The sequence below is a fragment of the Dichotomopilus funicola genome (assembly GCF_033296635.1).
Source record: "Dichotomopilus funicola strain CBS 141.50 unplaced genomic scaffold C8A04scaffold_27, whole genome shotgun sequence".
Lineage (NCBI taxonomy): Eukaryota > Fungi > Ascomycota > Sordariomycetes > Sordariales > Chaetomiaceae > Dichotomopilus > Dichotomopilus funicola.
In genome coordinates this window covers 261,855-282,369 of record NW_026944048.1, presented here as the reverse complement: position 1 = coordinate 282,369, position 20,515 = coordinate 261,855, and the positions used below count along the sequence as shown (strand labels likewise).

General features: G+C 54.2%; 6 protein-coding genes across 6 annotated transcripts; 3 read left to right on the top strand and 3 right to left on the bottom strand.

The window, feature by feature from the left end:
* Nucleotides 1-257: 257 nt before the first annotated feature.
* Nucleotides 258-2,612, top strand: C8A04DRAFT_36945 (P-loop containing nucleoside triphosphate hydrolase protein; the record flags this gene model as incomplete). The annotated part of the gene is made up of 2 exons (XM_062783707.1): nt 258-2,432; nt 2,496-2,612. The coding sequence occupies 2 exons, from the start codon at nt 258-260 to the stop codon at nt 2,610-2,612; spliced, it is 2,292 nt and encodes a 763-aa protein (XP_062637486.1).
* A 3,605-nt stretch (nt 2,613-6,217) lies between these two features.
* On the top strand, nt 6,218-6,715 carry C8A04DRAFT_28233 (uncharacterized protein; the record flags this gene model as incomplete). Its single annotated transcript, XM_062780572.1, has 2 exons — nt 6,218-6,439; nt 6,500-6,715. 2 exons carry the CDS (start codon nt 6,218-6,220, stop codon nt 6,713-6,715), a joined length of 438 nt encoding a protein of 145 aa, XP_062637485.1.
* Nucleotides 6,716-13,786: 7,071 nt separating this feature from the next.
* C8A04DRAFT_11848 (uncharacterized protein) lies at nt 13,787-14,698 on the top strand (the record flags this gene model as incomplete). The annotated part of the gene is made up of 3 exons (XM_062777119.1): nt 13,787-13,900; nt 13,989-14,450; nt 14,567-14,698. 3 exons carry the CDS (start codon nt 13,787-13,789, stop codon nt 14,696-14,698), a joined length of 708 nt encoding a protein of 235 aa, XP_062637484.1.
* A 1,083-nt stretch (nt 14,699-15,781) lies between these two features.
* On the bottom strand, nt 15,782-18,405 carry C8A04DRAFT_28231 (uncharacterized protein; the record flags this gene model as incomplete). The annotated part of the gene is made up of 6 exons (XM_062780571.1): nt 15,782-15,899; nt 15,989-17,893; nt 17,967-17,981; nt 18,061-18,112; nt 18,186-18,209; nt 18,288-18,405. 6 exons carry the CDS (start codon nt 18,403-18,405, stop codon nt 15,782-15,784), a joined length of 2,232 nt encoding a protein of 743 aa, XP_062637483.1.
* Nucleotides 18,406-19,012: 607 nt separating this feature from the next.
* On the bottom strand, nt 19,013-19,588 carry C8A04DRAFT_11840 (uncharacterized protein; the record flags this gene model as incomplete). The annotated part of the gene is made up of 1 exon (XM_062777114.1): nt 19,013-19,588. One exon carries the CDS (start codon nt 19,586-19,588, stop codon nt 19,013-19,015), a length of 576 nt encoding a protein of 191 aa, XP_062637482.1.
* A 267-nt stretch (nt 19,589-19,855) lies between these two features.
* C8A04DRAFT_11813 (stress responsive A/B barrel domain-containing protein) lies at nt 19,856-20,337 on the bottom strand (the record flags this gene model as incomplete). Its single annotated transcript, XM_062777101.1, has 3 exons — nt 19,856-20,011; nt 20,085-20,195; nt 20,272-20,337. 3 exons carry the CDS (start codon nt 20,335-20,337, stop codon nt 19,856-19,858), a joined length of 333 nt encoding a protein of 110 aa, XP_062637481.1.
* Between the last annotated feature and the right edge of the window lie 178 nt (nt 20,338-20,515).

The window sequence follows — 20,515 nt, the reverse complement described above, 5'->3', positions numbered from 1 at the left end:
GTCAACGTCGGCGGCCATCTTCGGTATGTGCATGTATGCAGTTTCCCAGCTCGACGGCGCCTCTGCCAATTGCTTATCATCGAAGACCCACCCAAAAGTTTGGCAGGCCCAGCCCGGTCCTTCCCCAAACACATGAAAAAAAGTTGCAGCCTCGCGACCGATCACAAAGGGAAAGCAAACGAGATTTCCCAACCCCGAGTCGTTTGCTCCTACCCGATTTTCTCTGCCAGCGCCCCGCAAAATTCGAAACCGTTGTCATGGCCGATTCATTCAAGAGCCTCAAGCGATCGAGCGCCGAGAGAGAGGCATCCCAGGACTCGAAGCGGGTGAAGACGAACGGTGACAGCGAAACGAAGATGGGCTCGAAACCGAACCCGTACCTAGCGCATCTCAATGATGACGCCGCTTCGCCTCTTGATGACCTCGAGCGCCACAAGACGACAGCATTTCAGGCTTCGAAAGCCGAAGACTCGGACAACAACCCGTGGACCGGCCACCCGCACTCTCAACAATACTTCAAGATCCTCAAGACCCGCCGCGACCTCCCGGTACACAAACAGCGCCAGGAGTTCCTCGACATGTACCACAGTACCCAGATCCTCGTTTTCGTCGGTGAGACCGGTTCCGGTAAAACGACCCAGATTCCACAATACGTTCTCTACGACGAGCTGCCGCACCTCACTGGGAAACTCATCGCTTGTACACAGCCGAGACGAGTGGCCGCCATGTCCGTGGCTCAGCGTGTTTCCGATGAGCTTGACGTGAAGCTGGGCGAGGAGGTCGGTTACAGTATTCGTTTTGAGAATCGTACTGGTCCCAAGACGCTGCTGAAGTACATGACGGATGGTCAGCTGCTGCGTGAAGCGATGCACGACCACGACATGTCGCGTTACAGCTGCATCATTCTCGACGAAGCCCATGAGCGTACCCTCGCGACCGATATCTTGATGGCCTTGCTCAAGCAAATCGCCGAGAGGAGGAAAGACCTGAAGATTATTGTCATGTCTGCCACCCTCGATGCTCAGAAATTCCAGAGCTACTTCTTCAACGCGCCTCTGCTCGCGGTGCCTGGTCGGACACACCCCGTCGAGATCTTTTACACTCCCGAGCCGGAGAGGGACTACGTCGAGGCGGCTGTGAGGACGGTGCTACAGATTCATGCCAGCGAGCCGGAGGGTGACGTTTTGCTCTTCTTGACTGGCGAGGAGGAGATCGAGGATGCCTGCCGCCGTATCAGCTTGGAGGTGGATGATATGATCCGAGAGTCGGACGCGGGGCCAATGTCTGTTTACCCTCTCTATGGTACTTTGCCGCCGCACCAGCAGCAGCGAATTTTCGACAAGGCCCCTGACGCACACCGTAAGGGTGGCCGCCCGGGCCGGAAATGCATCGTCGCAACAAACATTGCTGAGACGTCTTTGACAATCGACGGCATTGTCTACGTTGTGGACCCCGGCTTCGGCAAGCAGAAGATCTACAACCCTCGTACCAGAGTAGAGTCGCTGCTCGTTTCACCGATCTCCAAGGCGTCAGCACAACAACGTGCCGGTCGTGCCGGTCGTACCCGGCCCGGTAAATGCTTCCGCCTATACACGGAGGCCGCCTTCAAGAAGGAGCTTATCGAACAGACATACCCCGAGATCCTGCGGTCCAACCTTGCCAACACCGTCCTTGAGCTAAAGAAACTGGGTGTCGAGGACCTGGTCCACTTTGACTTGATGGACCCCCCAGCCCCCGAGACCATGATGCGCGCCCTCGAGGAACTCAACTACCTCGCTTGCTTGGATGATGACGGCGAATTGACGACTCTAGGCGGCATGGCGTCCGAGTTTCCGCTCGACCCAGCCTTGGCCGTTATGCTCATTTCTTCCCCCGAGTTCTACTGCTCGAACGAGATCCTCTCTATCACCTCGCTTCTCTCCGTCCCGCAAATATGGGTTCGACCCAACAACGCACGTAAGCGTGCCGACGAGATGAAGCAGCAATTTGCCCACCCCGACGGCGATCACCTTACCCTGCTCAACGCCTACCATGCATACAAGGGTGCTGAGCAGGCCGGCGAGGACGTGAAGAAATGGTGCCACGAACACTTCTTATCCTTCCGGCATCTCTCGACCGCCGATGACGTGCGGTCGCAGCTCAAGCGCACGATGGAGACCCACGGGATCGAGTTTATCAGCACACCATTCCACGACAAGGACTATTACACCAACATTCGGCGGGCCCTACTCGCGGGGTTCTTCATGCAGGTGGCCATGCGTGAGAGCTCCAACTCCAAGGTGTACAAGACGGTCAAGGACGACCAGCTAGTCATGATTCATCCGGGCACTGTCGTCACCAGTCCCTATGACTGGGTCGTGTACAACGAGTTTGTGCTTACGACCAAGCAGTACGTGCGAACTGTGACCAATGTCCGGCCCGAATGGCTCATTGTGAGTGACCCCCTTTCCCAACACGAGGACGGCGCTGGTAGCTTTTGCTAACGGCAAAAATAGGAAATCGCACCCAATTACTACGACGTCGAGACTTTTGAAAAGGGCGAGATCAAGTCTGCGCTCACTCGCGTAACAGAAAAGATCCGCCGCCGTCAGGCTATGAAAGGCGGTCGTTGAGCATCGACGCTGTGGGGTGATAAAATGGTGGCTGCGAGTGAAACTTCTTGTGTATTACGACGCATAGGACATGGGACTGGAAGGGAGTGCGGAAATAGGGAACGAACTCATAGATGCCGTTGTGTTCACGCCGTTTCTTCCTAGTCTTGTCACAGGACAAGAGAACAATGTACAGACAAATGCCATCTGGCGTCGATTGTAATGAGGTCATGGCATGGTGTTGCGGGTGAGGAATACGATATGAGCGAGATGCCCCATTGGGGGAAAATCGGATTCTTTCGTCTCCATAAGTAAGCCAGGCGACCACGTCGCTACCGTTGTCGATTCAAATGGAACGGGAGAAGTGGAAAATCACGACAGAGTATAAGGCTCCTGCTCGAGTGATGTCGGTCGAGGCCAAGACAACACGGTGGTGGGCTGAGGCGCCGTAAAGGTCACAACTTCACAATGGGAACTCTTGTCACCTCCTGCGGCCAAACGCCACAATCCAAAGAATGACACACCCACTTCACTCGCCCGAGCAATATGGTGTGTAACCAGTGGCAACGCGTCAGGGCTCGGTGGTGGGGTTGCAGTTTTCGCTAGCCGGAGGATTGGGTGCTTGACCCCCTGAGATGGCTGGCTACCGTTCCTTTTCTTGTGGATGTACGGTATATTACTGTGGTAAGGGGAGCTTCCGACTGGGTGTATCTGCATCATCAAATTCAGAACTGTGCCCACATAATACATCATAGTATCGTAACGATATGCCGCGCGCGTCTTTCCGTAAGATGAAGCGTTGATTAGTCAACGTTTGCACCGTTAAACTTACTGTCATTGTTTGGAGGTGCTGGGCTGGAAACACGCTCTGGTTCCTTGATGTCGCGGTGTTGTTGTAATTCTGTGTACTGAATAGCCTTCCTTTGGTTGCCGATTCTTCAAACCGTGCTTCTTGTACCTAGAAGAAAGCTCCGCAAGTTGTGTTGTCTCCGCCAGGGGGAAGCGGGAGCGCACAAGTTCCCCGCAGGAGGTATATGTCGAAAGTAATGTTGCGTAACGAGATGAATGTTGGGGTCGTACGGCCGCAGATACCGGAAGGTATGGCACACCTGGCCCCTCCATTGGCCAATTGCCGGTGGTCGGGGTGCTTTTGAGCGAGAGGTGAATTGGGCGATGATGAGATCTTGGAGGTCTAGACTTCATAATCGTTACAAGAGTTGACCCACGACCTGAGAGTCTCCTAATATCCTGACCCTATGTCTTCTATCTTCAACCAGTCCCCGGGTTTCCTTAAGGAGTGCTTACACGTGAAGAGAAGAATTTATCCTACCTACGGGGCCCGAACGATTGAGTGCCGGTCCGTTACTCGGAATCGGTACATATGAGGGACGTAATGATCATAGAATTTAGACTATTAGGCAAGCATATCAAGTCAGAAGACCGCCTACCTTAGTTTATATACCGTGCTTCGCAACAACTGTTCTGGGCGTCGTTGAAAGGCGATAAAGCGACCATGTCGGGATGGCTGAGTTAGGTAGCATGTTGCTCGGTGTTTTCGGCCTTCGGAAACGCATTTAGTTCCCCGTAGGTTGGCTTGGGATGGTTTCAATCTACCTCCCTCCACTCACAATGCAGGAATAGAGTACCCCGGCAGACCATTACCGTACGACCCCGACCGATCCTGTCGCTAGCCGAGGCGAGATCGTGCAGGTCACGGCCCTATCAAACCTGAAATAGCAATGTCGCACAATCCTGGCTATGCATACAAACTGCTCGAGCAGGAAAGGTGACGGGATATCAACAACATATTCCGTTCTCGGCAAACATGGCCAAAAATGCCGAGGCATTGGTTCGCCGCCCTTAGTTGGTAAGAGGCACTCTTGACGGTGCGGCCCGTCGGGTCATCAATGAAAATTTGTGGTTGAAATCGGTACCCTGCAGGCGAGCACTGTAACAGGACGTGATGCCGAGATAGCTCTTGCTCGGCAAGTTTTCGTTAGGTACTTAGTTGAACAAGATGATGGTGTCAGGCCGGGGCCGATATATGTTGTATCTCTCGCCAAATCCTAATCGCTGGTTTAAACTACGATCCCGAGGCTGGGATGGCAATACTTGGACAGGTTGCCATGGGAAAAGCCGTTTCCTGGTGTTCGTCTGAAGACGGTCCTAAGAATTGATATGCAACCCGCTCAAAATGATCCGTATACTTTCCTCCCCAAGTAGCCTGGCCATTTGACTTCCACCCATCTAATTCTGCCGATACCTATTATTGGACAGCGAAGTGAACGGCTAAGATGTGAGATATCCCCTGTGGTCACCAATCGCGGGATCCAACCAAGCCGGCGACGGTGCGGCTTTGCCGCAAAAGCTTTCGGGGTACTTTCATCACAGGACGAGGTAGTCGGGGTGTGACTTTTCTTTTTATAATGGAAAATAAGAAGACACAGAACTGTTTAGACCACCGGGGTTCCTATCATGTTTATACAGTGTTATGTAACGTGCGATACCTCGAGACGACACAGTGAACCTAGGTGATTTCGAGGCCTTGGCCCATTCCCACTTCCTTTCCATCGTACCTAAGCTCGGGAAGAAAGACCGTCGTCCCTTCTGAGGAAGGAAGCCGGTGAGCGCCTTCTCCAATGGCACTCCAATTTGTTTTTCACCCACAGTTCTAGAATTCCGGATCTGTGCGACTTTCGGTTCCGGCAAGATGACAACGGAGAAGCCCCGCCTGCATCTCGGTTGGAGTTGCGCCTTCGGCGACCCATGCTAGCGTTGCATCATGCACCAGAACGACTCCCGGCCAGCGTTCCATGACTGCTTGGCAGGATCCTCGACTTGAACTCACTCAGGCCGTCAGGTTACTGCGTAAACCGGCGCGGAGCGGGTCCGGACAACCGCAGAGACTCCCCATTCGCCAGTAACAAACGGATGACCTCAATCATTCCAGGTGTGATATTTTAGCAACTTAGACGGGCAATCTACGACTTGAGTCACTCACTCTCCGTGGGCCACTATTTCACGCGTTCTTAAGATGCCGGTTTTCAACTTACGAGGTTTCCGTAGCCGGCGACGTAGTGCACTATGTAGCGCTTGGCCTCCGCGGCTGCGGTACCCCTTGTCCGTACTATGGTTATCAACGTTGAAATCTTCGACCACGTGGATCGACCTCCTGAGAGGCCTTGTTCACCTCCACGGCACCAGGGCGACCATACCCCGTAATTCTTGGTTTGGACCCCCCACGCTCGGCGCTGCTAGGGAACCACACCGTGCGCACGCAGACTGATGGATTGCAACCTCCCAGGGGATTCGAAACAGAAGCAGGGATTAGGTTTGTCTACACTAGAATGGGCCCGGTCCGAGACACCCTTCTGAGCACACCCCCTGCTCATGTCTCCAGCTGGGGGTTCAACCGGAGCTTGACGGCATGGAGTTGAGGTGAGGACTTCTGTGTATAAAGTATCAACCTGCCTTCGGTATCACCGCCTACCATGATCATCCATGCTCTCCGGGCTCGCCAACATTTTGCACACATTCACTTAGAAATACGCGTAAAAGTTCGACCCCCAAGGTGTCTCAAATTTCCCCAGCGACAACGCCATTCACACCACTCACCAGCCTTCAAAATGGCCAGCAATGGCAGTAGTGGAGGTAATAAGGGCGCCGGCACTAGTGGCGGCGAGAGCGGTATCGTCGTTATCGGCGACGGGCCTACTGGCGGCCCTGGTCGCGACGGAGGTCGTGGCAGCGCTGGCGGCGGTTTTGACAGATTCAAGTGCAAATACTGGCTTACTCACAACTGCCCGGGGACGACCTACTGCAACGGCCACCCCTGCCACATGTGTATGGTAAGTAGATTGTCGTTATGCCGGTCCCAGGCGAACCCATTCATTAAACTCTTGCCATAGGTCTCTGGTCGTTTTTCCTTCGATACCGAAGCACCACGTTCTCCTAGTCAGAGCCCTCGCCAGAGGACCGCAACCGCATGGCAAGATCCAGAGCACCGGGGCTACCCAGTCCCGGCCAGGCCGACCGAAGTCTACGTCCCACACGCCGTCAACGGCACCCTCCAGTACACATTATGGAAGTACCCCCCAGCACCAGGCTTAGCCGGGGCGCGTTAAGTTCTCCAGCGGAAAGGTACACGCCACGGTGACCGCCCCTCGCGAAATACCGCAGGACCAAACGCCTGGGCCCGGCTTTGTGCAATGTTTCTAGTCGAACTATATATGGGAATCTTTGGTTCATCTCCGCGGGGTGGGATCAGTCAGAATAGCTGCCATGTTGTGAGCGAGATGGCATGGGCACTAAGGAATTTGTTAATGGGTTTGGGCTGTCTACGTGTCGCGTTAACGGCGTCCTTGCATTCATCAAATTGTGTTTTCGTGGGCTTGCCTTAATCTTTTTTCTTGAATTCTTTTTAGTTATCGGGGGAGACGAGGCTGCTCACTGCCGGCCCGGCCCGCCGCTGGGGGCGAGAAGCTGGACCGAAGAGGCGATCGTACCTCGAGAGTGTGTGGTCTTACTGGAATATACTAAATACGAATGTCCAATGAACCAACCGTCTCGTGTCCAAGAACAAACGAGCCGATGGGAACGTAAATGATGGAATTAAGAGGCCTATGGCCATCCCATCATAAACACCTAAAAATGAGCTCGAACCGTGCAGAAAGCGCCAGAGCCAAAATACCTACTAATTATCTTACTCTGGCACCCCGAGCAACACCACTTGGGGATACCATAAACCACACACAAGCCGGCGCAACTTGATCTTCATGCCGCATCGACTTATCTTGCTCCCAGAAAGAAGAAAGCGCTCGTATCCACTAAATCCGCGGCAAAATATGCGCGGGCTTGAAACTGAATACGACCGAATCCTTAATGGCCGAGTCGCTCATGGACCCAGCCTAGAACCGTATGCCGACCCTTGCGCAACAGGTCGGTAATATTTCGCGGCTCCGCTCGATCGGAGGGGCTGCTCTTCACCTCCACGAAATCTCATCGGTCGCGAATCAACGATGCCGGGAGCGTCCCACAACTTTCACTCTGGCAAATAGCATGATTTTGTGGAAGCGACGAGTCGTTTTCTGTTAGGAACCGGAAGACTGCCATGCTTCCCCGTGAATGGGATCGAGGGGTGAATGGCCGAAGACGGGTTGCAGGAATTTGTGGACGGCGCGGGGAACCCCCACAAGATGCAAAGGTGAGGCCCACGATACGCCTGAAGTATCTCATCTGCACGGCTCCCTTTCCTAGCAAATAGCAGGTCATGGGGAGGAGGGAGAGTATGTGTGATACTCTATGCTGCACACTCCATCTTGCTATGCCGCGTCACCTAGAACAGGTTGCCTTATCGGGGTAGATCGAGATGCGAGATGCCGGCTGGCATACCGGTTCGCGAAAGCCGGTCGGATGACTACCCACAACCTAGGGACATGCGCAGAGAGAGGGGCTCCTGACCAAGCTTGGATAGTCCCCGGCTCCTTGGATAACCCCATACGGCAGTGTTGTGCATTGTTTGTCGACTCGCAACTCACGGGTGATTTCAAGGAGGTATTTGGAAACGGTGGATTGATGGATTGTCTGGCGTCAGCTTCGGAGCTGCAGGACCGAAAAGGAAGAGTGGTTCTCGAATGAGTGGGCCTGTTGTCGTGGAATGCAACTCCCGGGGAGTCTCCTGCTGCGCGCTCCCTCCTGCACTGGGCTGCCGCATCTCACCCGGAAGGGCCTGGGGGTGCTCCATTGCAAAATGCTCGACGGCCCCCTCTGTGTGCCTAGCTTCCGTAAAACCTTAGGCGCGCGCTCGGAAAAAACGTCGGGCACCTCAGCTTTAAGCCAATGAGTTACAATCAATCAGACTCATGTCAGCTGTGGAAGCCTTAGGTTGAAGCCCACGTCAAGCTCCAGTTTCCAATCTCGTCTCGCACTGTACGGGCGACCTGAGGAATTAAAACCTGCAGGGGCCTCGGCCTGGGCCGACCGCCCCACCAAAACCGTTGCAGAAGCCGAATTCGAACTCGTGGGGGACAAGCCTCGTGCCTCGCTAGCGTAACGGCGGGGCTCCACTCCAGAAACACGCCATCACCCTCTCCATTTCCGCCGAGATCACGAAGGACCGTTGTTCTCCCTCAATTTGACAGACGAGGGGAAAGAAACAAAAACATGTTGCTAAGAAATAATCAAAAGTTGAAAATTCGCCATGCGGCTCACCCGTGCCTTCCTCCTCCAACCACATATTAACAGCCTCGTTACCGTTCCTTCCCGTCCTGCTGTGCGCCCATATCCTAATGTCCTATTCGCGCCCGGCGACTTCGCAGGTGGGACACTGCAGCCCACAGACCCCCCGCCTTCGATCCATGGGCCCCACCCACGGGAGAATTCGACAAACCCCCGAGAGATATCGGGTGGACATGTACACGACATCGTACGCAGTACGCTACATACTATACCTCCCCTACTGTTATCACTGGGCAATCACACGCAGCGGGCGCGCCGGGCACGCAATGCAAAGAGCCCCTGAGCCCTCCACCTAGGCTCGTCGGTCAGTTCCCAGCGGGACAACATGGCTGGGCCCGGACCATACATGCATCTGTATGCAGGTATTATGTTTTCTTTAACTGCGGTATGTAACATTAGAGGATATCTGCGCCTCGGTCCAGGCTCAGTAATAACTGAAAAAGACGGGGGGCATAAACACAACCACGAACAGGGCGATTCCTAACATATGTACCGATATAATGTGACACGGTCTTCGCAGACGCAGGACGCAAGAGGTACATGGGTGTTCTCTATCGCAATCTACAGCTAACATTCGCGAAACCGGGAATAATACTTGCCACCCTGTCCGCTCTAGGTGACCATGGAACCCAAATCTTATGTGGGGGCGCGGGGAGGCATGGAAACATGGGGGCAGCACAAAAAGGGCCTCAGGGCATGTGGCATAGGAGCAGAGGACCTGTTTTGGAGGGAGGCGGCCCGGGTGAGTGGGTTTCCGGGATATTTATGATTTTTATTATGACCTTCCTCATCGGAGGCAAAGCGGCAAAGTTAGTCGCGATCTAAGCACTTGCTTCTGGAGAGCAAGCCAAGACGGGCCATAGTAGCCTGGCCCTTGTATAAAGTAAGTTGTAGTACTCCGGACTCAGTTGCCCTGAAACATTCAGGATATGTTGAGAATTCGACGACCCTGACAAAACACCACATCTGTCCCTAAAGCCGGCTTCGCGTTCTGGAGAAGGCATATGTACTCTGAGCTACCCTGCGTGGCTCGTCTTCTAGAAATGTTGGGCCACCAAACATGCGGCTATTGTGTAACTTTGGAAATATTTTGTGTCACCCGAGGAATCGTTAAACCCGTCCGTGTCTCTCCTGTACGTGGATGAGCGTAAGTACTTCTGTCCCACCACGGGGATATCAAAACTAGCGTCGAGCAACGCGCTACCGCAACGAAATATTATCACGGCCATCCTGTTTATGTCCGGCTATTTCAGATCGAAAAGGAGGGGGTTAGTTACGTCAGACGATGCGCAATCCGATCTTGGACCGGGCCGGGCCGAGCCGACCTCGGGAGGGCCCGGCCCATAGTCAAAATATCGGCCGCAACGACTCGAAGCATAACCCCTTGAGGTTGGCTCACTTCAACGCCCCGGCCAAGTCCAGCGTGCGGCGAGTCTGTAGCGCCGCAAAACTGCTGGAAACTGGATTTAACTTACAGCCTCGTCATGGCCTTAATGGCGGCCATGGTGTGTATGTGTGTGCTTGTTCCGAGGACAACAACCGGCGTCGTTGAAGAGACCAAAGTGGTCGGGAAAGGCGGCGTGCTGATCGGTTTGTTCTTGCCGTTCTCAGATTGACATGTACGAGAACTGCTCCTGATATTTACCTGCAGCAGTTCCGCTCTAGCCTAGCTAACTTGGTCCTCGCTTTGTGTCGCTTCCTACTTCGTGAAGATGGAGGTTTTTCAACTGGGGCTAATGCCCCCCCACGCATTCTTCCCCAAAGAATCCGACCTCTATCACGACCGTTACTCCATCCGCAGTCTTACTGGCCGGCTTATCCAAGGGTCTCGGGGCCTTAGGCTTAGCCTTGAAGTGAAGTCCAACGTATTTGCACGGCCCGGGGTAGGTTACGATCATTACCTGTGCTGCGTCAGCGGAACAGCAACGAGTAACGTGCTCACAACGAACTGCCATCAGGAAGTTTCGGCTTGAGTGGGGGCAAGTGGGCGAAATGACGTGAGAGGTCGGCAGCCACCACAGCGGTCGTAGCATGGTAGAGTAACAAATACTGCTTGCCGGAACCCTCTGCGTTCATTGCAGGACGATTGTCTGCACGGCATGTTTACCTATACAATCTCCTTGTGTCATCTTGTCTCCTATCTCCCGTCATGCTTACGTTCCAGACCATCGCATCGTAGGGCGCCCGTCCCGCCGATGATCGTCCTGAGCCGGTTTGACTTCTTCTTTTCCTTTCTTCCATTTTGGAACGCCGTCGCAGTGACACCACCGGGAGAGCAGTAAAACGATACAGCAAGATAAATGAAGACTCACCTAGTTATTAGGCCACGGGAGCCTAATACACACCCAACCTGCTCCAAAATTAGCACTGAAACAACAACGAGGGTGGAGGGCATCACTTATCCTCAAAAAGAGGGGCCACTCTCCCGCCATTTCTGGAGAGAGTGTGGCCTGGACCACCCCCAAGGGCTCGTCCTTTTCCAACAGGTGCGGCCGCAAACAGCAAAGCTCTTCCCAAGGTACTCCGAAATCTGAACGGCCAGATAATACGAGCGCCAGACACCGGACAAGCACAAAGCTTTGACTCCAACTCGAGATGGGTCCCGGCACCCAGACCGTACCAACTAGCCGCCGTCATTCGGCATACCCAAGCCGGAGCATTGGTTCTTAGCTAGCTGACCAACCCTTCAACCCTATCCCTCACAAATTATCAAGACCCTCTGCGGGATCAGAACGGTAGCTGAGCCTCGCCGTCGTCGGTGCAGATTCCATCAAGATCGGTAGCCAAGTGTAGAAGGTCCCGGCAGTCCAATGCCCAGCCCAGCAATCGTCTTTCCGTATGTGTCGCACTGCCAACGTAGACTAGTTTTTGTTTCCTCTCCCGTTGCAAGACCCCAGCCAATCCAAAGACGACGGGGCAAGCAAGGAGGGCATAAACCGCACGGACAAAATACATCTTCAAAAAACCGCGCTTTCATCTCCATTATAAAGAACCATATCCCAGGTTCTAAAAAGAGGAATGTGTGTCTCTCTGAGACACGGTGTTTTGGCGTCTTGCCGGACGCAGGACAGGGCCTACGAGGACAAGTTAAAGCGCCTGGTCGGACCTCATAGTTTCCTTGTTTCCATGACACGCTTTGGGCAAGTTGCCCTCGCGCGGTCGGCGGGGGTCGGCTGAGTCGTGAGGGGCGAGATACGCATGCAGAAGAAAAGTGGAAGTTGAGGGTACTGAAAGCGTAACAGCGCGGCGGCTTATCCTTCGTGGACATTTCCGTAGGTTGCTAACCAGCCCCCGCTCACCCTGAGGTGATTCCGGCGGGGCAAGCTGGTAGGAGGGAAGTGAAATGTCCTGAATGATCGTGTGGGGCCAAAGCTGCGCTCTCCCTCCTCTTCCAGCGGCTGGTCCGGGGGGAAACAACCACAAAGAGCATGCGATCAGGCAAGCTACCCGAGGATATCCGCGGGACTCAGTTGTCAATCCAACACCGCTGCAGGCAATCCATCATGACCAGAGTACGGGTTCCAGTGTCACCGTTTCGACGAGCGGCCTCAGGCCAGAGGCGCTTACCATGTGGACTCATGAAAAGGGACGGTTGCCCACCCACGAGGGGGTGACTGGAGCTCGGCGTCGACGCCGGTCCGCCCCTGTCGCGCCGGATCAGAGGCTGCACCATTTTTCAACGGCCGGCAGCTACTGATACAGCGAGCGACGCGGGCATAGAAGGCGACAACCGAATGACTTTAAAAAGCGCTATACTTGAGAACCAAGAGGAAGCTTAGGGTTAAGTTCCGAGACCAATTCGTCCCCGCGAGATCGGCTTGCCCCGAGGGACAAGAAATTGACCGCAGTAAACCCAAACGCGGCAAACTTGAAGGCACCCGATACGGGATCGAAGCTGCGACGTACTGCGGGTGGCCCGAGTCTCGCAGGGCGGCTCAGAGGCATTCCTTTCGGAAAATTGGAATCGGAGGACTGTGGGGGAGGCGAGGCGCGTGGTGGGATCGCTCGGAGCGAAAGACGATGGCTGGGAGGGCGGGTTGGCCATGGGATTTTCGGCGATAGCTGGATATCTCGACTGAATTGACGGTGTCTGCATCTCAGGCAATCTCAACGGGTTCGACTTGCATCGGATCAAGATGACTCCTTTCGGACGTTGTGAGGGCAGTTTGGAGGTTGAAGGTTGGGGAAGGAACGGATTGGCGCTGGAGACGCGTCTCCCAACGCGTCTTCTTGGCACGAGGCCTGGGCGCCCTTTCACGTGCCTCGACGGCACCCCGCTATTCCGGACTGTGCGGGTCCGTACTTCCTACTGTGTATCTGTACGGAGTACGGAATACGGATATACGAGCTTGATTTGCCCCACTCGAACCTGCCTGAATCCGGGGCGGCAGCTGTGAATTAAAGAAAGGGACATGCTACCTACAGAGGTACCCGAATGTTCTAGCTCTTGTTTAGTATTCTTCCAAGGAACTTAATTCTCTGTGACATTGTTCATCTATTACCTTGAATAGATAATCTTTAGACAATATGTAACAACAAATCGGTGCCAATTGTTATTGCTTAGCTCGTGACACTGATTTTCGGTGCTTTGAAGAGGGGCATTTCATGCCACTCATTGAATGTTCGTTCTCCAATGCAACTTGGTATTGTCCCCTCAACCCCTCCAATCCGGACAGCACAAACAAACCAGCAAAGTACCGAGGCAACACCGGACGGCAACCAGGGTGCTATCGAAATCCATTCAGAAACATTGGTTCATTGTTACAGCACCAGATTTTAGCAGGGCGACTTTGGGGGTGTAACCCTCGCAACAACATACATTTATATTTTTCTCGGCTTTCATCGATATTTCTTCCCGGCCTGACAGAGAACCGGTACCGACTTTCGCCGAGCAACCCACCCCGACCGGCCAAATTCATCATTACCCACGCATGCATACTTATTCCGAGTATCTCTAAATGGAGACCAACGTGAATCAAGTCATGGGCGCCGCCTCGGCACAGCCGGGCAACACTGAGGCTGCATTTCGCCAATTCGATGCCTACCCCTGGGTCCGGGACCGCTCGTTCCTTGTAAGAAATCGCCACATGTTGATTGACCCTCAATTAACCAAATCCTTTACTCCTAAAGTTTGTTGCTCGATGCTAACACTCTTCCCAGCAAGGCCTTATGGTCACTCTAGGCCCGTCGCTCATTAGTGCCAACGACGGCTTCAGCCGCCAGAAGGCTCTGAGCACCACTCTCCAGGCTCGCATCTGGTGGTACAAGTCACGCTTCAACACCGACATCGACCGCAATCTGTATGAGTCTTACAGTGACTCCCAGAATCAGCAGTCGGGTCGTCCCGATGCAGCCATTCTTTCCAAGCTTGCTGAAATCCAACAGCGCATGGGTGGGGGCGCGTCGTCGTCTTCAGGCGGCGAGGTTCAGAACATCCCCGCTTGGCAACTGAACGCCCCAAAGGTCGACCTTAGCAAGAAAGCTGATGATGCCGGCAATCATATTAATGTCGGTGATGGTGCGCCGTATCCGGAGAACTTTCAAGCCTTAATCGAAGCTGTGACCCTGGGCAAGCCGATCCCTGGGATCAAGGAGATCCCGGATACTGTGGTGCGCCCGCCGGTAAGTTTTCCTTCATTGGGTTCTTTCAATCCGTTCGAACACCTTCTCCCATCCCGGTTTATTGCTCGAACAAAAGTATAACCCACAAATGAAGGCCTGTTACTAACGAGACACAGGGAGTCACACCCTTTGGCAAGATGAAGGCACCCCGCAAGCCGTGGGAGAAGGACTCGCCGGCCGACGCCCAGGGACATGACAGTGTCTTCGGCAACGTCGTCGACAAGGAGTTCCCTCCCCTTCCGCAATAAACACCCTGAGGTCGTAACAACTCCCCTCGGAATTCCCTTGAGGTACATCGTCAAATAGGTACCTTCTTCGTCATATTCATTACAGTACTGCCAGCCAGGTATGGTAGTGTTTACCAGTTGACCTTGGCTGGCTTGTACTTCACAACATGAACTATCATTGCGAAGAAATAGAACTATTATGCCTTCACATTTTCTTTTCGAACTCGAAGTGGCTTATAATTTTTTGGAACCTAAGCAACAGCTTTGGAAGGCTGGAGGGTCAGACTGACCAAACGCCAGTTGAAAGAAGCGGAATGGTTGATGAACTAAGGACAGATCGGGGAGAGGAGGGGAGAGGGACGGGTTATTGAGCCCTTTCCTAGGAAACTAAACTAGTGGATCTGAATTCCCTTTGGGCGGCACGGGCGGATACCCTCCTCCTATACTAAACCCGAGCAAGGGCTTCATCCCTCCCATTCAGAAAGCACGGGAAGGAGCGGGAATAATGTGACCTGGAATGGAATGGCCTACCCGACCCCGCCAGGAAATGCTTAAGAGTCGGACAGGAAGGAGGGCACAATTATCCCCCGAGGATTATAGCGGGCTGGGACTAGTTTTGAGAGGCGGAGGTGGAGAACATTACACAGTGTCTGGGGGACCGGATCGGCGAGCATGCTTCATAATTAAATCAGAGGACCCCCAAATCAATTTATCATGTTAGACAAAAAAGATATGTCTGGTCTACGAAGCATGGTCACAACTTGACGAGGTATAAACTCAACGGAACGATGCCTCAGATTTCCGCCCACCTCCCCTCCTCCCCACCGGCCCCAACTATGTACAGCCAACCAAACCGGAGAAGAAAATAACTGACAAAGGAAAGAAAAGCAACAATGGGGCCAGATACGGGTGCGAAAAGTAAGGTAGCGAAGGGAAGGGAAAATGAGAACAAGGAAAACTTGAAGACAAAAGTTTACTCTCCTTATCACCCACTTTCACGCTTCTCTCTACCTCTACTCTTTTATCACCCCTCCCAACATTCACAAGCCCTCCTGGATGCCGCTACCGCGTGACCACCGAAGGAATTCTTCTCAAAGCTTTTCTTTATGCTCCGTATGCAACCTGGCCCATTGGCCGGTCCTCCTCCATCCCCGGCGCCATAAAATTTGTGCGCGGGTCACCCGTCTCCTTGGCTGCTGAGCAGCGTGCCATTGTTGGGGAACTGGATATCATTGTTAGTCATGTTATTCCCTTCACTGGGGTTGTGCCAAAGCAAGACAAGGGAGGGAGGGGCAAGGGGGTAAAACTAACCTCCTCGAGATGACATCAGTGAAGTAGAAGTTGTCCACAACGCTCTTCAGCGGTGACCCTGTGACGTTGGCACCCTTGTTCTGCTCAACCAACTGCACCTTGCTAAGCTGGCCCAGAGCGACGGGCTCGATGATATCGTAGGCGGCAAGTGCGGGGCTGATCTCGGTCATGCGGTCGCGCAGCTGTGCGACATCGTCGTAGGGCAGCGGGGTGCCTAGAAACTCGCTCACAGCACGAATTATCTTCCAGTCAGTGCGGGCGGCACCGGGGAGGCCGGTCGCGGCACGTGTCATTTGCACGCGACCCTCAGTGTTGATGTAGGTGCCGGCCTTCTCGGTATATGCCGCGCCCGGCAAAACAATGTCGGCGATCTGGGCACCTCGGTCACCGTGGTGACCCTGGTAGACGATAAAGGCGTCCTTGGGGACGTCGGCTTCGTTGAACTCGTCGGCGCCCAGGAGCCAAACGAACTTGGGCTTGGTCTCCGCCACGGTGGTGGAGGGCGTGGTGAAGCCGACCTCAAAAGCACCGGCCCGTGAAGCAGCCCTCTGGAGGACGTTATAGCCGTTCCACTCCTCAGTCAGGAAGTTAGCAGCATTCTTGTCAACAAACTGGCCAACAAGCTCATAGAAAGCCTTAGCGTCAGCATGCTCAGTGACACCGGAGCCCACGATGATCATGGGCCGCTTGGCCGCCTGGAGCTTCTGGCCGAAAGGACCAGCTAGGGCGTCCTTGAGCGCGGCCAGGTCAGTACCGAGGTGCTCAAACTCAAATGTGGAATCCCAGGTCTGGCCAACAACGCCAATCTCCAACTCGGAGCGCAGCCATTGTTTCCGGATACGAGCGTTCAGAACGGAGGCCTCGTGCCTCGGGTTGGTACCGACTAGGAGGATGCAGTCGGCTGACTCGATACCCCAGATCCTGGAGTTAAAGAGGTAGTTAGACCGCACATCGATGCCGTGGGCAAGCGGTTGACCGCCATTAGCCATGTCAAGGGCGAGGTTGTCGGAGCCCAGCCTATTTGCAAGATCCTTGGCCGCCACCAGGGACTCGACCTCGGTGAGCTCACCAGCGATGACCTTGAATTCATTCTCCTTGGGAGCTAGGGTCCGATACGCGTGCGAGACTTCTGTTAGAGCCTGCTCCCAAGATACCGGCTCAAACTTGCCCTCCCTGCGTACCAGTGGAATGGTCAACCGCTGGGTCTTGAGGCCATCGCAGGCGAATCGGGTCTTGTCGTTGATCCACTCTTCATTGACGTCGTCGTTGAGCCGGGGGATGACGCGCATAACCTCTAGGCCGCGGGAGTCAACACGGATATTGGAGCCGAGGCCATCGAGCACATCGATAGATTCGGTCCGCTTCAGCTCCCAGGGACGGGCGCGGAAGGCGTAGGGCTTCGAAGTCAAGGCACCGACAGGGCAGAGATCGATCACGTTGCCGGAAAGTTCGGTGTCGAGGTTCTTCTCGAGGTAGGTGCCGATCTGAATATCGTTACCACGGCCGGTAGACCCCATCTCTGGGGCGCCGGCAATGTCGTTGGCGAAACGGATGCACCTTGTACAATGGATACACCTGTTCATGGAAGTCTTGATGAGGGGCCCGATGTTCTTGTCCTCCACTGCACGCTTCCCGCCGATTTCGTGGAACCGGCCACGGTCAGCACCATAACGCATCGACTGATCCTGGAGATCGCATTCACCACCCTGGTCGCAAATGGGGCAGTCGAGGGGGTGGTTGGCCAGCAGGAACTCCATCACACCCTCGCGGGCTTTGTGTGTGAGCGGCGAGTTGGTCTTGACCACCATACCAGGTTGTACGGGCCATGCACACGACGCGACGGGCTTAGGCGCCCGCTCGACCTCAACGAGGCACATACGGCAGTTGCCGGCGATCATGAGTTTTCTAGTGGGATCTTTCATTAGCTCGGAGGGCGGGGTAGGAAAAGCGACGGCCGGCGCGGGTGTGCGGGACATACTCATGGTAGCAGTATCTGGAATACAAGATGATTAGCGAGGGTTCTACGAGATAGATGCACCAGGGGGAAGTGGCTAAAGCTTGTCTGGATATACCTTGGGACTGTTACGCCGGCCTTCTCGCAGGCTTGGATGAGGGCGGACCCGGCTATATCTCGATTAACAATCCCAACTCCATCTTCGGCCGATCAACTAATTCGGCGCAGCGAGCATCGACGTACCCTCGATCGAAACCTTCCGGCCATCTACTTAGGTCAGCATTGAATCGGTAGAAAGCTAATTGACGTAGAAACGCTAGACGAGAAGCCAGGAGGGGTGCGCACCGACTGTAAGCTCGACTTCGGCCGGTCGCTGTGCTGTCGCGGAAAAGGCCCGGCTGGCCGCGGTGGCCGGATGCTTTCCAGTCCGCCAAGCCGAGCGAGCCAATGTCTGCCTCAACATGGTGCCGTCTCGACGGAGGGTTTTGAGAGCGGATATGGGAGCGGGCGCGGGGGAGGGCGTCGGTGGTCTTCGGTGGTGGCGGCAAGTTCAGGTCTTGAGCTTCTTTGGGTCTAACCAAACGAAACGCACGGATTCCTTCTCTGCGGTGGTGGAGGAGGGACACGGCCACCAAACAGCATTCAAGGAAGGTGAGCTCAAGGCCCGCTTATTTGACCAATCAAACACCGCAGTTTGTAAGCCTGTCCCTTTTTAAGCTCCCCACATCTCGCAGCTTTGCATTTTGAAACTTTTTTCTCTCTCCATTGTACTTCTGGGCACTTATTGTAGGAGAATTTTGTCGGCGATTTGGCACATCTGTGCTGGATTGCGATTCCACCGAGTCCTCCTCTATCCTGTGCTCTAGATTGAAATTTTGGCTCCGATTATGGAAGCATGCGAGAACTCTTCAGGTTCATTGAGTAACGCCTCTTACCGCCGGTTGCCACATTTTGACCAGAGAAAAAAAAAGGACAAAGAAAAGTGAAAGCTTCCGGTTTACCTCCAACTGTGACACGAACTGGGCTGTCAACAAACGAGGTAGCACCTCTTCTGTAGTCAACCGGTAGTCTTAAACCCCTTTGAAGCCTGATTTTCCTTCCGAGCTCTTTCCAATATCCGCGAAACGTGCCGTCTCTTGTTCGAGACAGTCAAGGTAGCGCTTCTGGATGCCATCCATGTGCCTGTTGAATCCTTCCAAGTCGAACACTGCCTTCTCAGCCATATTGAGGAGCTGCATGACGGTTTGGTCACGGAGTGGCGCGTCGGGAGGCACGGGAGTGGCCTGAAGCCAGCCCGGCATGTCGCGAACGTTGTAGTCCTTGCCTGGCTCAGCTGGCGACTCCATGTTGGCGATGATCTCGTCCACCTCGTTTGGTGCTAGACCCGGTGTTATTTTAGGTGGTCCTTGCTGTTGTTCTATCTCGGCAGCCTCGAGCACGATGCGCCTCTTCTCGCGCTCAAACATGTAAAGAAGGTTTTCCTTGATGCCGACTCGTTGGTAATCGATGGTTTGCAGGATTCTCTTCAAACGCTCGATCCGGTCCCGTGGTGGTTCCGCGGTGAGAATATCGTCTCGTAGAGGCACAAAGATGCTGGGAGCGATGCTACTGAGCGGTGCTATCTTTTCGGCCGAGTTTTGTTCCATTTTCGGGCGATTGATGGTGCTTTGCTGATTGGCAATAACTACTTGGTTGGACATTGGGTGTGGTTCAATGGCCGAGATGCCCAGACCAGGCGTTCCCCCCGGGCCTAGTGCGAGACAATACGGTAAATTACAGTCATACCCCACCAGGCCAAACCCCTCCGCCGCCTTTCTTTGTTGCGTTCCTTTACCTCGAGTTGACCGTACCGTTGCTTCTCCCATGTATGGACTGATGATATTTTCAGAATCCAATCCAACGGACCCCACCATCTAGTAGAGACCATCTACAAAATCAAAAACGGTAGGCTTCTCAACCACCCCACTGAGTGTCTTGACGAACGCCTGGTGAGCGGGGTCTGTGGTCACGTAATAATCCCGATCTTCCGGTGACGCAAACTCAACGACGAATCCGTGTGTCATGCCGTTCTGCAGGAAAAGTAAACTGTCAACTATGAGGAGAACAGGGAAAGATTCTGGGGCGGCCTCCGGTTCATTATACCTGGAAGCCCTCAGGCGAGTTGTCCTTTCCGCATCTCAAGGAGAGAATATAGGGCTCGCCGGATGTTGGGTTGATGCAGCTCTCTTTGAGAGAGAGAAAATGGTCGCAGACCTATGATATTAGGCCGTCAGCCGCCATCTAGTTCAGACCAACACAAGACTCTCTAGTTAGAGAAACGCTAGCGTACTGCTTTGATCGTTTCCGGGTTTGCATCGGCCTTGAACTGGAAGAGCACGACGTGAACGAGGCTCATGGTGTTGGCTGGCGTAAGGGCGACCTATGTAGTCGAAGCAGGTGCCGTGGGTGTTGGAGAGTGGTTGAGTGGGCTGTTTGAATCGTCTCCCAGGATTGTGACCCCGCGCTCTCTGCCCCTGAGCGGTAACTGGAAAAGCCCTCGCACTGTGCGGGCGGATACTACCTACTATGGAATG